Source organism: Chanos chanos, chromosome 1 (assembly GCF_902362185.1).
Source record: "Chanos chanos chromosome 1, fChaCha1.1, whole genome shotgun sequence".
NCBI lineage: Eukaryota > Metazoa > Chordata > Actinopteri > Gonorynchiformes > Chanidae > Chanos > Chanos chanos.
The window spans coordinates 43391430-43407210 of record NC_044495.1 but is presented as its reverse complement, the minus strand read 5'-3'; the positions used below and the strand labels follow the sequence as shown (position 1 = coordinate 43407210).

At 40.0% G+C, this 15781-nt stretch overlaps 1 protein-coding gene across 2 annotated transcripts; it reads left to right on the top strand.

Moving 5' to 3' along the window:
- The first annotated feature begins 5392 nt into the window (after nucleotides 1–5392).
- Nucleotides 5393–13824, top strand: pitx2 (paired-like homeodomain 2). Of its 2 annotated transcripts, none has more exons than XM_030778206.1 (3): nucleotides 5393–5438; nucleotides 11771–11970; nucleotides 13261–13824. In XM_030778206.1, the coding sequence occupies exons 1-3, from the start codon at nucleotides 5393–5395 to the stop codon at nucleotides 13822–13824; spliced, it is 810 nt and encodes a 269-aa protein (XP_030634066.1). The 2 variants fall into 2 exon arrangements, with proteins under 2 accessions (XP_030634066.1, XP_030634060.1); XM_030778200.1 differs by lacking the exon at nucleotides 5393–5438 and adding an exon at nucleotides 10809–11001.
- The last annotated feature ends 1957 nt before the right edge of the window (nucleotides 13825–15781 follow it).

The following is a 15781-nucleotide window of genomic DNA, read 5'->3' as shown; positions in this document are numbered from 1 at the left end:
AGTTTACTGTTAGCAGTTTTATATCTTTGTTAAAATAAATGGTGATTATAATAGGCTCTCCTTTTTAAATAAAACTGCTGGAGTGGGCCCAGAGTGGATGCAGAGAGAATTTTGTTGCCGACTGGCTTCTATTTTAAAATGCGCCCTGGACATGGAAAAAACATCTTACGCGATCGAGCCTATCAAAACTGTGTCCTGCTCTAACCGATGTGACCTTGATTGAGCGGATCAGGTGTGGTTTATCATTGCATTTGCACATTGCCTTTGTAGAAAAGGTTTGGGCGGGGGGGCTTCTATCAGCCACATGAGATGGATCATTTGAGGCTGGAAACCTCGAAAAATAATCGATTTCGTGCATATGTATTTTTTTTAATATCAGGTTTCTTTAAATATATTTTTGTAAATTACACTGAGATCTCAATCTGGACCTACTCCAATTTACCGAGTATAGGTATGACATGAACTGATTTTTATGAGACAGTTATTGTGCACACGCTTAGTACAAGTATGAGGTAACTGTTTAAAATCTATATACATTGCTGTCTTTAGCTAGCAGAGGCAAAGTCGTTGATGTTCTAACGAAGAGACTCTTGGGGGAGGTTTGCCGGGGTCACCTCCGTGCTCACATCAGAGACACATCTGAAATTCTTTCAAGTGTCCTTCTGCGTCGCCAAAGATGACAACAGCGAATCGATAACAGCTCGAAATGAAAAGAAGCCGCCGGTTTGCCCTCGAGGCAAAAGAGCTCCGAACGTCTGCCTTTTCTGAACTTCGGGGCATTCCTTAGCAGCTTTCACTTCGTGAGAAAGAAAAAGGCTTGTGATTCCATTCGCTAGATGAAGGTAAGCGCCGCTGGTGTAACTACGCCTCTGTCTCTCCCACAAACGTTTGGTTTGTATGACAGGCGAGGATGCGCGTGAGGTGCAAGTAAACCATGTCAAACAAGAGCAATAACACAAGCAAAGCTGAGGCACTGCTCATGTGTATTCATCCGTAATGGGATGAACTGCAACTACGTGTATTTATAAGTATTCATAAGTAACTGAATGAGAGGTATTCTCGACAGTTTGAACGCATTAGTAAAAACAACTGCTAGTCGAAGGAAAACTTGTGTATTGCAATTCAATCATGCAGTGCATGTTCATAATAGTGTAATGAAACAAGTTATATGCCTATTCAAGATATCTGCACATCTAAAATACAGAGATGAAGTAAGAATTATTCTCAGATAACTCATAAATTATGCTGTGATCTTTTTTTCTGTAGGCGCATCCACAGCTCTCGTGACCTTTGAAGGATTACCCCTAAGTCAACGCGAGGTGACATGTTTTTATGAATTGAAACAGGTGTTTAAATTGGCTGCAAGCAAACTCATTGATGGTTACGCAACGAAATTGGGCCAAATTCGACACAACGCTTTGTGCGTTGCTAAACCGCCGTGGCAGCTTTTGTAAGATACACCGCTGGGCCTTGAGACTCATGGGCTTCGCTTCGGTGAGCTCTTGCTTAGGAACTCCCACGTGGCTGTGCGCATTAATTAGTTGTTTAATGGGTGTATGACTAAAAATGTAAAAAACGGATTAGGCGCGTGAAACGCACGTCCGGTCTGCTCGGCTCACTTGAGATGCGAATGAAAATCAGTCTGGTTCGCGCAGATCTTCAAAGAACATTTGCATCCCAACCAGCTGTTCACTTCATCTTTACTAGGAGAGGTCTAACAAATACGGAGAGAGTTATCTCCCCGCTCCTGTTTAATACAAATGATAACAATTCATTTTTGTAGCCTGACTGAAACAGTGTTATTCCATTATTAACCACATGGTAGTTTGTTAATTTGCCTTGAAATAAAACTGTACAGGGTTGCTGATAGCGTATGTTTAAAGTTCAGTCTTTGCAGCACATTTGTGACGCATTCGGTTCAATTTACGAATTAACGGTTGAATGGCCCGGGCGGGAGAGAGAAATTGATTGAATCCATAATTTGTCGTTGGCACGGGTTCCTGCCTTATCTGAATTTGACAGATAATTGTAACGAACTAAAATTAGGTGTAAGCACGTAACAAAAAATAATCAGGATATTTTTTTTAAAAATCCTCATAATTTCTAACTGTAAGAGGTTTATTCGTTATGTCCCAATTTTGTCCCTCGTCTGCCCATTCCTGTCAACAGTTGTATTTGTGGTTGATGAGATTTCGCCGATTTTTGATGACACTACAGCGAGACAAGAATTAGTTGGCCTACACAAATATTACGACAGACTTACGTACATTGGCTTTGCGCAGAAATTTATCATTCCTATGCATAGATTAACATTCTAGGTTGAATGAAGTGTTTTAAAATTTGATGTGCAAGATGAAACGTCTCGATGTGGTAATCAACAGCTTGATTGTGTACGAATTTAGCTTTGATTTATATTTGGCGTCTCAAAGTTTCTACTCTCCTTCAGCACTCACACACACACAAACACACACACACACAAGGCTACACACCCACTAACGCACGCACACTCACACGCGCTCCAACTCAAAGCCCTCGAGAGGAGAGAAATGCGCCACACTTTGAATGTGTGTCTGACGGAAAAAGTTGTAGCAGCCCATAGACATTTCGTGGACAGAATGACCTACTGAAGTGACGACGCTTGTCTCATCGGCTGTTATTGCGCTGTAACTTCCCAGTTATGTGTTCACATAGCCCGTGTGACTGAACTATCAAACGTGGCGTCACGCGTTATCACACAACACAGGAAGAGGGAGAGAGATCCACGCGGCGCTGATTACTTTCACAGCGAATGGACAGAAGATAGCTGGGAGCTGTTGGCTAATTTGAAGCGACCAAGTATCCAACGACGCTGCTTATAAGAACATTTCACATTTTCGCTGTGGAATATATATCCTTTTAAACAGACAAGCGGGAGAAAACGCTGTATTTCAACAAGTACGGGTGAGTGTAGAGGCCGAGTGTGCAGAGATGTAAATTAATGCAAGTCAAAGAATTCGTTCCACTTCAGGAGTTGCCTTTTCGCTGTGATCTGTTCGACTCTGGGGTGAATTTGTTCGCCAGGGGTAGACTTAAAAGTGTTAGCGGACGATTGTGGCAGTTTTCACCTTGACTAAGTTGATGACTGGTGACGTATCGCTCAAGGCATATTGCATTAACGCAACTTCGTGGTTTGGTTTTATATAAATAAAAATATGATTGGCATCGTTTAGCTTCTACCTGACACACACTGATTTTCTTAAACTGCAGAGAACACATTGCTCGGCTAAAATACCATACTGTTGGAATTAAAAGTTTTGTAAAAATCTCTTTTTTTAAGCCAGTTAAGGTCGGGCTGAACCTTGTCACACTGAATGAAGCCTATGACATGCTCCAAATTGCAGTAGTAAGAACATTTGAACACTTTAAATTTTCGGTTAAAACGCCAGGTGTACATTTCAGGTACGGATTAAACCTTGAGAAATTGCCGGTGTTATTACCAAACCTCTGAAATACATTGAACTGTATGTCTTTTATGTAGACAAGATAAAAACTGTCGCCTCGATTCCTAAAATCAAATGTAAAATTAATTTATTAATTCACTATCATTGGTTGTTGCTTTTTAAAATCGAATTTGTTTTCCGATTAACCGAATAATATTTTTTAATATCAAGAAATTTAGACGTATCTGGTCTTTTTCAATAAATATGTTTAACTGAACCCTGCAGCTTACTCCTCTATCATAGTAACATGGACCTGGTATTAGTTTACACTGATAATCAAATGTGAGGGAGAAGAAATATGACACTAAAATCTGTGAAGATAAAAATCAAAGTTCAAATGAAAACGATCAAATTTAACCTAATCACTCTGTTTCTCTGGAGTATCATAATGATATTGCTTCCAGACACGTTTTATATGATTATTATTATTATTGTTGTTGTTGTTGTTGTTGTTGTTGTTGTTATTATTATTATTATTATTATTATTATTATTATTATTATTCGTGTGGGATGAGATCGGAAAATATGTTGAAATATTTTGTCGGCTGGTTTCTTTTAAATTAAACAGATCACTTCTTCACAGTACATGTTTATGTTTAAATAGCCTATTTGTTGGTGTTTATTTATGTGGTTATATATTGGAAACGAGAATACACCATCTTTCGTATATAGGTCAGTTTGTGTCCCCTACAATTAAGAAATATTAAATATTTAAAAATGGTTGTGACACATTCCAGAGCCACAAAATTAAACCGGTTTAACAGTCGTGGCAGTGCCACTGTATTATTCATGTGCATATAACAGGAAATTGTAAAAAAAAAAAAAAAAACATTGGCCAATGGTAATTATGTTCTTATTTGTTGCAAACCAACTGCATCTTGTATAGTTCCCAGGATTAAAACTTAATATCGGGCAAAATTAAACTATGTACTTTTGGTCGGTTTAATTCACTTTCCCTGTTTAAGGACTACCTTGTTAACAGGAATCATCCTAATATTAATTCCTCGAACTGATTCAATTCTGCCTGACTGATAGGCGTAAGAAGATATTAATATCAGTTAGGTCGGCAGTATGATGTAAGTACGTGTCACTCCCATGTCGGGGTTATCCAGGCGCATGCGGTGTCAAAGCTAACCTCCAGTCTCGAGGCCTGGTGTAAAAAAAACTCAGATGCAGGGCAGGTGATGAGAGCAGTAGGCGAGCACGGCGCGAGAGATTTGGAGAGAGTGAGACAGACACTGAGAGAAAACGGTTAACAGCAGGATTGCATGCAAATTTCCATTTGAAATTATCATAAGTAAACAGTGGAAGCCTAGACTAATAAAGGCCCATCTGTGTTACTTCATATCGGGTTAGTATGGAGCTGCGATAATGAATTTTGTAATATCCTAGCGACAGACATCTCAATCAGATACTAATCCTGTGATTTTACTGCGGAATCACTCAACTTCCAGTGTTCAAACTGCTCCCTTCTCTCTCTCTCTCTCACACACACACACACTCACACACATATACACACACACACACTACGCACAAACACTGGAACTCATCTATGTTTGAATCATACGTTCGTGTATGTGAACCCTTAATGAACGGGTGCCGCGGGATTTGCAATCAAATGAAGAGAGATGTGCATGTCCCATTACAGCCAAGCAATATAATTATGAATATGAAATATGCCATAGCAGGCGATCCGTACACTGTATACTTTGTGATTATATCCATTATACTTCCTATACTTTCTGGAGACTTCCTGAAGAAAAAAAGTCTATCAAAATCAATGCTGAACTAGCTTTTTGCAGGTAGCAGGCTGTGTCAAAACATATTACTCGACATGTCCCGACTTCTTGTTTGAATCCACTGTTTGGTCTTGTTGACTTTGCTTTTCAGAGGCTGATTTCATAATTAGCGAAATGGACTCTCACTGCCGCAAACTTGCATCAACTTGTGCACAATTAGGTGAGTAGGTTTCTATGATTTACGTTGGAAATTATTCTTACAAAGTCGGTTTTAAAGTGCAAATGAAGAATATGTTGTTTTTGAGTGGCTTTCATTTAAGTCCATATTTAATGTGGCTATACAGATGTCTGTGCTGTGCTCTGTTTTGCTCCCTGGCGGTTTATTCGTTAATCAGCCAATTTATTCTTACCTGTATTGTTTAAATTGTGGTTACCCTCATTTCAATCTTAATAAGTCACACTCCGAGATAATTAGCTGTACATATGAATTTATTTAAGATTATATTTGATGGTTGACATTTGGATCTTTTATTGTCTTAGGCTGACCTCTGGCGGTTTCCTTCAAACGTGCAGGGGGGGTGGTAGCCTACTTTAGTGGGGGGGGGGGGGGGGGGGGGGGGGGGGGTTAAGCTTTTTTAAGCTTTTTTGAGCAACCATAAGGAGATGTTCAGCGTGTTAATATTTATGTATTTATTTATTTGAGTTCAAATGTGGATTTTGTTCGTAGCCTGGGAATGAGTAGTCTTAACAGTGTATTCGTCTGGGGAGTCTTCGCTTGCTCTCTGCCCCCCCCCCCCCCCCCCCCCCCCCCCCAATATTCCCGCCGCAGCGTCCAACTCGGTTTGGTCCAAATGCAGATTCAGTTCAGCAACCCGTGTGCAGTGCCGGAGTACGTTAGCTACTTACAGACTGGACAAGGTTGAAAGTGGCCACCTGAATTATTAGGCTGCTGTTATTTGTGGTCTATAAATGCTCCTATTTAAGTGAATTTAATGAACTTGTAATTATAACCTTGCCCTATTCCTTTTACAGAAAATGGATAAAATCATTCTAAAATAGTTGGTGGCAAATGGACTTTGTTGGTTTGCCAGCTGGTCAGTAGCATATAATTCTCATTGCATTAATGGATTATTAGGGAGGTAGCATGCTCTTTTCTCTCTCACCACGTAGATTACTGCGCGTTTGTACAGACTTGTTGTTGGTTTGTATTATTGTATGGCTTGCAGTAGCTTGTATGTATAAGATGAATATATTAACCATGATGATATGTCCAGATAAAACAGACTATGGCTGTGGCACTCGGTGGCCTATTGTCTAACTAGTCCCGCTGTACACAGTTATTAGCATGTATGTGAGTTTACGAACATGAATCAATTCCTTCCTTGGATGTTTATATAGTTTCAGAGTAATGCAATGTTGAGCTCTATAAACAGTTTTCCTACGATTCGGAATGGACTAACTTTGAGAACTTTCTCTAAAAGCAGACGTCAGTGCCACTTTAAAAATGTGGCTGATGGCCCCGTTGTGTGACAGTTCCACGTAAAGGGCACTTGGTAGAGAGTTCACTCTTAATGCTCTCCCATTGTCGTCCAGTATATCCCGCGACGGTTCTCATTCACTCTAACACTCTAAGCCGAATAAAAAGGTGGTCCGGGATCGCTCCAGACAGTTATAAGCGAACGGATCAGACTGTCAGTTTGTTACGATAAATAACTGTTTATATGAATATGAACGTGTATGCTTTGGTTAAGATCGCCTAGGAGTAATTAACTGTTCCCACTTGCATTCAGTGTTAAAATAAATAAACGACGTTTTGAAATTTTCAAGGATTTTTTAAATGATCTGTTTTTGATTAGGCCTCATTTTTATCATATGATCATTTGTTTAATTTCTTTACAAATTTCACATTACCTTCAATCACATCCAAAATATGAGGAATACCTACCGTGTCAGGGATCACTACTAATGTGCTGCTGATCATGCTGACTTTAGCCCATTTTGGGTCATGTCTGTGTGTTGTAACAGATGTTCTGCTTTCTTTTCCCGATGTCATCTTCATTAAGCCAATCCAGATTTATCCGAAAACGAGGTGCAGTACACCTGGCAGTCACCGGTTTCTTAATTTGATGATATTTCAGATCTACTCCATTATCGTATTATTGATTGCTAATAACAAAAAAATGAATACGAGCGCGTAATTATTGTAGAGGTGCGATAAAGAGACAAATGAGCATAAAAATGCAAACACTGGGGTAAAGAAAAAGACACTCAAGCGACTTGATTATCGACAATCTCTTTCCTCCTCTTTTTTCCTGAACTGTAATATATGCACTGCTTGTTAGATAGACTCGAGGGAAAACTAAACGTATAATGAAAGCCTCTCCGTGAGGGGGAATATACTAATGGGGAAATCTGATGTCTTCTTAATCCTATGGAAAAGGCTTTGTCGTCTCCCTCATATTGACTGAATTGGTAATTAATGGCTCTGTAGCGCGCCGTGGCCAGTAATCCACAGCAGGCAGCAAAAACATTCTGGAGGAGCAGTATAAATACAGAACAATAATCCAGTCCGAATCTACTACTGCTTCTTAACAAGAAGCCAGCGCCCTCAACTCCCTAGCCTCTGAGCCTTCCCTGCCCGCAGCATTTTAAAATGTGATTCTCATATCATCATCATCATTATTATTATTATTATTATTATTATTATTATTATTATTATTATCGTTGTTGTTGTTGTTGTTCCACTGATAAACAATTACATCTTCATGTTGTCGAGCGCTGTCGAGCGCTGTCGAGCGATTGTATTATTGGCTGGCAGTTATGTGAGTAGTTGTAGCTGTGGTGTAATAAGCTTTTTAATGATATATCGTAAAAAAGAAGCATTCACCCGTTTTGCAAGGATTCTGCTTTGTAATTTACTTATTGTCTTTTTCAGTCGTGCGTATGATTTGCCTAAATCATTGAGACCTGTGTGTCAGATTGTAGGCCTTCACGTGCGACAGCATGTGTTTTATGGCTACCTTAAGTGTAAATGTGAAGATTGGAGTACATTAAATATTTGCTCGTTTTACATATTTCAAATAGGTAAGGTTAGGTAATTTGTTTGAAATATCCCTAATGCAAGGCATACGAAGCGTTGCTCGCAGTGCCTCGACCTAAAGAACTGCATTATATCAAATTCTCTGAAGTAGCTGCAGCACCACTACCATTATTCCGGTGATGAGCAGTAAAGCCTGGAGACAGTGTGTGCTCCACCGTGTATGCGCCAACGCCGAGAATGCAGCGAGAGGGCAAGAACCCGAGCTGATAACAAAAGACTTGATACATTAAAGACTCGCACGTCCGTATCTTTCACTGCGTCGTATACGCATTAACTGAGAGAAACATGCGTGGAGTGGGGGAAACAAACGGACGGAGCAATCAAAAAGGTTATTTTTACAACAGCTCTCTCTCTCTCTCTCCCTCTCTCTCTCTCTGCCCCCCTTCCCTCCTCTCTCTCAGCAAATGAGGTGCATATCAAGGGCTTTCACGGGATTAACTCAATGCTGTATTAGTAGTGCCCAATCCACAAGAACGGGCAGAAAAAAGATCGGTTGGCGGAGATGTTCACGGTTTACTGTGCCATCTCACGCGCGACACACTGCGCCTCTGGGGGCCTGATTACCTATGCAGTCACAATACTGAACATGAGGTTAAGGGATTGTAAATAACCAATGGAAATTATTCTTACCAGCAGAAGCAGTTTTAGCAGTTGACAAACAATATTATTGTTCAAAAAACAAAAGCAAAAAATGTTTTAAAAAATAAAATTAAAAAAAAGTTTAAAAAAAAAAACCTTGTAATTGTGTCCATAAAATTTGTATTTGCTGGACTAGTAACAGTGTATTTTGCCATTTATGAGGTCAATTTTTTAAATTTGGCATGCAGTTATTGGAATTAATTTAACGTAAAAATGTTTCAATTTGAGTTTATTGCTACCGTCACGACTAAGAAGAAGAAGAAGAAGAAGAAGAAGAAGAAGTAGTGCCTAAGATGTTTGAAATGAAGATGTATCCAGATCCTTTTCCCTGGCCTAACAGAGATTCCCTCTAATCTGGGACCGGCATGTCGGGTGAAGGGGAAATATTTACTTAGCGTTTTTTGCGCCAACAGAGAAAATTCTGGCTAATTCAATAAAGAAGGAGCTCAGAGTCATTAAAGGCACCAGTTTAAAAATTCTTAAGCAAATGAGTGTCTTATCAGATTAAAATGCACTCCAAACAGAAGTGCACTGGCTCCCGCGGACTGGGAGCGCCGATACCTCGCCGACGTTGAGATAGTGTGAGTCATTTAATTGCAGATAAGGGGCGGAAACACTAAAATTGTTCTTCATTTTAAATAAAATTGTTCCCTGAATTAATTGTGATTTCACAGAACTATAGAAATATCCAAGGCCCTCTGTAAAAATCAACAGTGTTCCTTCATAATAATTCATTCAAAATAATTTTGTTGCATCGATTACGTCAATTTTGAGTACCCATTTTTTGAGTCTGTTTCAGTGATTCATAGGCCTAGAATAACGGGACTCCTGTTAACTTGTGAATATTAGTTCGTGGAGGTTTAGGTTAATTGAGATGTCTGTCATGGTCCAGAAGTCTTGCTGATACGTGACGTCATTATCGCAGCAAGCTGGGTAGCAGTCGTTTCTTCTGCATACCCAAGCACGGGAGACAAAATTATCTAACGAACTCTAGAGATATTTTTTAATTAAACATTAAATTAAAATAGTCAATGAAAGCTAATATCCACCAAATATGTCTAAAGGTATTTTAGATGTTAAGAGTTTAGCAGTCTAGGTTTTGTTTTGTTTTTTCAGTTTTACCAATGCGCGTCCCAGAAACATGAGGTCTTGGGGAGTTGAGAAAACAGGCAGCCGGTGCTTCATGAACGCGTATGTCCTGCCTACTTTTACGTGGATTCGTGTGAAAGACAAAATAAGCTGCGAACTCACAGAAATACAAGGGGCGGGTTCTCTTATTTCCGACTGTATCTGCGAGCAGGTTGGCTGTTGTAGCTGTCATGTCGGTTTTGATGGCTTGTCAAATTGGGGGAGGGTCTTGAGTGATGTCAGAGCGCGGAGAACTGCTCAGTTGGACAGACAGAGACCGGAGAACAGCTGAAATGAGCAGCGAGCGTTTTAGTGAATGTGACTGAGTGAGCGAGCGCGTGTGTGTATGTATGTGGATATAATATCCCCTACCTGTCCCTGTCACTCTGCGTTTCATTGCTGCTCGCGGTATCAAGCCGAGATATCAGCTTGCTCCAGCTTCAACCAAAAAGCCTGCACTTTCTTCCGACACGCCTTGGTTTATTTGAAGACATTTTAAGCTATTTAAGAAGAGTTGCTTAACGAGTTCACTCTGAGGGAAGCTGCACCGCTTGTGAATCTTGACACCTTTTGATTGTCGTCCCAGTCCACCGGACTCCTCTCCTTCTATAATTATTTATATTTGTTCTGGGGTTTTGTTGTTTCATTGCTGTCGGTTTCTCTCGGCTTCTGCTGAGGGAGTTAAAGCTGCTGGTCAGTCCACTGCGGTACGCTCCTTTATCGATGAACTCTATGAAGGATCCGCTGAATTTAGACCTCCACCACAGCCACCATATCCCCGGGAATAAACTTGCCTCCGCGCTCCACACGCCGCTCGCGATGGCCTCTAGTCTGCAGCCGCTTCAGCGGTCTGTAGACAACAAACATCGGCTGGAGGTGCACACAGTGTCGGACACCTCCAGTCCAGAGTCCGTAGGTAAGAATCAATGCGGAGAAACCAAAGAGACTTTTTGAGCAGTTTAAAGCGCTGTTATTACATCAAATATAAGATGGCTCCTCTCAGCCGTTTCTCGTAGGGAACTGGAAACAGAGGGAGTTACTGTCTTCGGCATGCAAATGTATCTGGATACAGAAACACTCAGCGACTGTCCGTTGTTTAGCTGTGCTGATTCAATAGGTGGCTGAAATGTAGCCAGCATTGTTTATGCTTTATTAGTTCAGATTAATGTCACGTAATTTGTTCTTTTACGATCCGGCTTTAAAGCATATTTACGCACTGCAGTCTTAATGTGCTAACTTTTCTTTCATGTAAATTGTCCGTGCTTGTGCATGAAGACGGTTAAATAGAATACAGCTGGCTTCGGAAGCTGGGGTTAAGTGTAATTTCCTTTGAATGGCTGTCGGTTATGGACTTTCCAAAAATTGTTTTAAAATAAGTCAAAGCAAGGGTTTGAAATACACCGCCGGCTATTCATATTTGCATATAGGTATTATGTATTGTACCTTTCAAAGGCTATTCTATTTTATTGTTATCACGTTTTTTTTTAATGTAAATTCGTGGACCAGCACAAACATTACGTATGACTGGGTTTAAGTATATATATACAATATGTCTGCAGTGTATAAAATGTTACATGGATCGTAATTATCTTTAATTAAGTAGAGGACATAACATTTAATTTGAGTCAATTCTTTAGGAAAACTGTGATTGATAAATTTTTTCATAGCTGGCCTTTTTTTAACAGAAAAAGAGAAGGGTCAGAGTAAAAATGAAGATTCGTCAGATGACCCATCGAAAAAGAAGAGGCAGCGGCGGCAAAGGACACATTTCACTAGCCAGCAGCTGCAAGAACTGGAGGCCACCTTTCAGCGGAATCGCTACCCGGACATGTCCACCAGAGAAGAGATCGCCGTCTGGACCAACCTGACGGAAGCCAGAGTAAGGGTAAGATGACAAAATCAACGTGAAATTTATCAATATGTTCTTCTGTGTATTTTGGTTATGTTTCTTTACCTCGTAGAACGTATATTAATTGTTTGCCATTCTTGAAAAATGCAGTTTGTCAGCGGGACCGCAGTAAATGACCATACAAACCTTTTCGTTACGTAGGTGAATGGCAGTTAAAACAAACAAAAACGAACACTTTCCGCTGACTAAATAATTAAAATAGAATATCTGTCGTGTGTTTAATTTTACTGAGTGGGTGGCCCTTTTTAGATTTTGGTTTTGCGATTTATTCACAGTTTTTACATGTGGCGTTAGTGGAGGTTGTATGGCAAATACAACAGTGAACCCTCGGGCAATAATTTATCAGTGGTTACTGGAGAGAAGAGAAAACAAGAAGGAAATTATATTCTGGAAGGAGGTCTTGTATGAAAAACATGCTGTATCGTACTGGTGTCGTTGAATTTTACCCTTCAATATACACATTCGAGATGGTAATCATTGGATCCAAATCTGTATAAATTTTTTATTGTTAACAGAGAAGCTAATCAGGGGCTTTTAGACAAGGTTTGTAATCAACTCAAGTGTCGTTCAAACGATGACAGGTCCTAATGGAGTGACACATTCGGTGTGAAAGAGGTGCAAAGCTTGTGTTTTGTGATTGTCATTCTTGTGTTGTATACTTTAAGTCTATGTGAGTGTCCCCGCCTCCGGGGGTAATACACATTCAAAGGCCCGCTTTAAGAAGATCCAGCGACAGTCACGGCTGCCTGTGTATTGGGATTCCTGATAAATCACATAAGATTCCTTTGCGATGAATATTTAAAAAACGACTTAGGTAAAACACTAACGCCAGCAGAGGCCCTGTCGCTGTTTGCACTCACACTACTCGATTAGAATATAAAAGTATAGAACAACTGAATGTGAATATTTTTCTAATCACACAAGTTTTAGAAAAAGAACACGTTGCAAAATTTGATTTTTACTGTTCAGTTCTCTCCCCGAAAAATCCTCTTTGATCGGATTGTCCGACTCGGAACAACTCATTTAGTTCTGTTTTCTGCAGTGATTGCGGATGGCCTGCGACCAGATGAGGCCTACAGTAATATATATGTGTATACACACTTTTTTCCATTTAAATGGCACTACCTCTGCATTTTCGGATGATCTTATGCTGTTTCTGAAAGTTTGAAAAAATTTTGTTGTCTTGCAAGGACGATTTATATTTTGTTTTGTTTTGTTTTGTTTTGTTTTGTTTTGTTTTGTTTTGTTTTGTTTTGTTTTGTTTAGGTGTGGTTCAAAAACCGACGGGCAAAGTGGAGGAAAAGGGAGAGGAATCAACAGGCTGAACTTTGCAAAAACGGGTTCGGCCCTCAGTTTAACGGACTAATGCAGCCCTACGACGATATGTACCCTAGTTACACGTATAACAACTGGGCGGCCAAGGGGCTGACATCGGCCTCGCTGTCTACCAAAAGCTTCCCCTTCTTCAATTCCATGAACGTCAACCCGCTGTCGTCTCAAACTATGTTCTCCCCGCCTAACTCCATCTCCTCTATGAGTATGACATCCAGTATGGTACCGTCCGCTGTCACGGGTGTACCCGGATCCAGTCTCAACAGTCTAAATAATTTAAATAACCTTAGCAACCCGTCTCTCAATTCGGGAGTTCCCACGCCGGCGTGCCCTTACGCTCCGCCGACACCTCCTTACGTGTATCGAGACACTTGTAACTCCAGTCTGGCTAGTCTGAGACTGAAAGCCAAGCAACACTCCAGTTTTGGATACGCCAGCGTTCAAAATCCGGCCTCCAACCTGAGCGCTTGCCAATACGCAGTGGATAGACCGGTGTAAGAAGATTTCGCCACCCCGCATCCCAGGAACGATAGACTACTTTTTTCTGTTTCTTTAATCAAAGGGCACTAGAAGAATAAACCACTGAGAAACGAAGAGACACACCATGGAATTTAAAACTATGACGGAAAGAATTAGACATTTTCTAATGAGTATTCTACACGGAAAAGTGTAGAATTTAAGACACTATTTCATTTCATAAGCTTGTTTCCTTTGAAGTTACGATTTTTGGACATTAACTGACTGAATGGTTGTATATATCTATATATATAAATATCTATAACTAAGTATCATCTCCGGTTTGTAGAGGCGAATGCTCTAGCAATCAAGTATTTTCAAGAATTCAATTCAACACCGCATGATGAAAACCTACCGAGATAATGTTTTGCTTGCAAACAAAGGAATGTACATACTAAACGCACCAGCCGTGTGTTCCTAATATAGCCTATTACAAATTTATTCTTAAATGTCTGTGTGAATAGCGATCTAGCGTAGCATCCCTGGGTAATAATACGCAAATGTTCCTGCGAAATGAAATTGGTTTTTGCTCTGTGTATACTATTTGGTACGAATTTTGTTTCGTTTTTCAACATCTAAAAAAATAAACTATTGTGTTTTATTTAATGGAAGTAAATATATTGTTCTAAAACATTTACAAACGTTTCGTTCACGCTTATTGTACCAGTAGTCAGTCTATAGGCCTGTTGTGGAAGGCATAGGCTGGTGATGAAAGCAGGGCATACGTTGTGTTGGTTTTCGATTATAAATCGTTTCCGATTTTAAAGACAAAACAATGAACCACTCCAATACACACTCGCGAGACGTAATATGCTTAGTAAAGAGGGTGAGATGTCCCGGGCAGATTACGAATGGAATATACATGTCTGACTCCCGCACGGGTTGGAGTGATCACCGAGGCTTGAAATAACACGCCAGTAAGCAAGAGAGGAATTGGACCACACATCAGTGAGCCGACAGCCCGTTTAAGCTAACTCCAATACATAAAGTATGACCTGACACGTAACGCACCGATGATGCATTACAGCTGAAATATCCCAAATATTCAGATCACGCCAAAGTTCGGACGCGGATGGTGAGAGCGAAAAAATGCAAAAATGTCTGGTCGTCATATTGTTGGCTGCAGACAACACAAAACATGTTTTGATAAAACATTTTTGTTGACCTGGAAATTCAGTTTGCGCTCAGAATTTCCAGTGAAGGTAAATTCGCTCCGTTCCACAAATGTCAGCACTGAAAGCCAGGCAACAGTATCTTACACTGAGGCCTACAAGACGGAAAAAACAACATTCAGTAAAATATGGCAAGAAACACTTACAGCCAAGCCGTCTTTAATAATAATAATAATAATAATAATAATAATAATAATAACAACAACAATCATTTTATTATTATTATTATTATTGTTGTTGTTGTTGTTGTTATTACTATTATTATTGTTGCGGTTATTATTACTATTATTATTATTAATAATAATAATAATAATAATAATAATACATTTATTCGAGCAAATGTAATACATACGGTTAATAGCAACAGGGTTTGTTCCTCAGTTTCCTCCTTTTCATGCAAAGTGAGTCATTCTTTTTGTAACGTTTGATCCGCCACTGTAGTTTTGTCTAGACAGTCGTGTTTGTTTAATTCACTACTCCGTCATTATGTGCACTGGCGCATTTTGAGCGAATGAAAACAACTGTGGAGCGCAGAGAAAACACAATGCACAAGTTTGCACTAACAAAACAAAAATGAAGGTATGAAATTTAGGGTGGGGATGGAGGAAGGTGTGTGTGTGTGTGTGTGCGTGCGAGAGAGAGTGCGTATTTCTCTGTGTGTGTGTGTGTGTGTGTGTGTGTGTGTGTGTGTGTGTGTGTGTGTGTGTCCATGTGTGTGTCCATGTGTGTGCGTGCGTGTTGGTGCTTATCGCTGCGAGGCAAAAGTC

Excerpts from the sequence above, each read along its gene's own strand:
- pitx2 (XM_030778200.1), top strand. The coding sequence starts at position 10,809 with ATGAACTCTATGAAGGATCCGCTGAATTTAGACCTCCACCACAGCCAC. Across the intron at positions 11,002-11,770 it reads CTCCAGTCCAGAGTCCGTAG|AAAAAGAGAAGGGTCAGAGT; the intron begins GTAAGAATCAAT and ends TTTTTTTAACAG. Across the intron at positions 11,971-13,260 it reads TGACGGAAGCCAGAGTAAGG|GTGTGGTTCAAAAACCGACG; the intron begins GTAAGATGACAA and ends TGTTTTGTTTAG.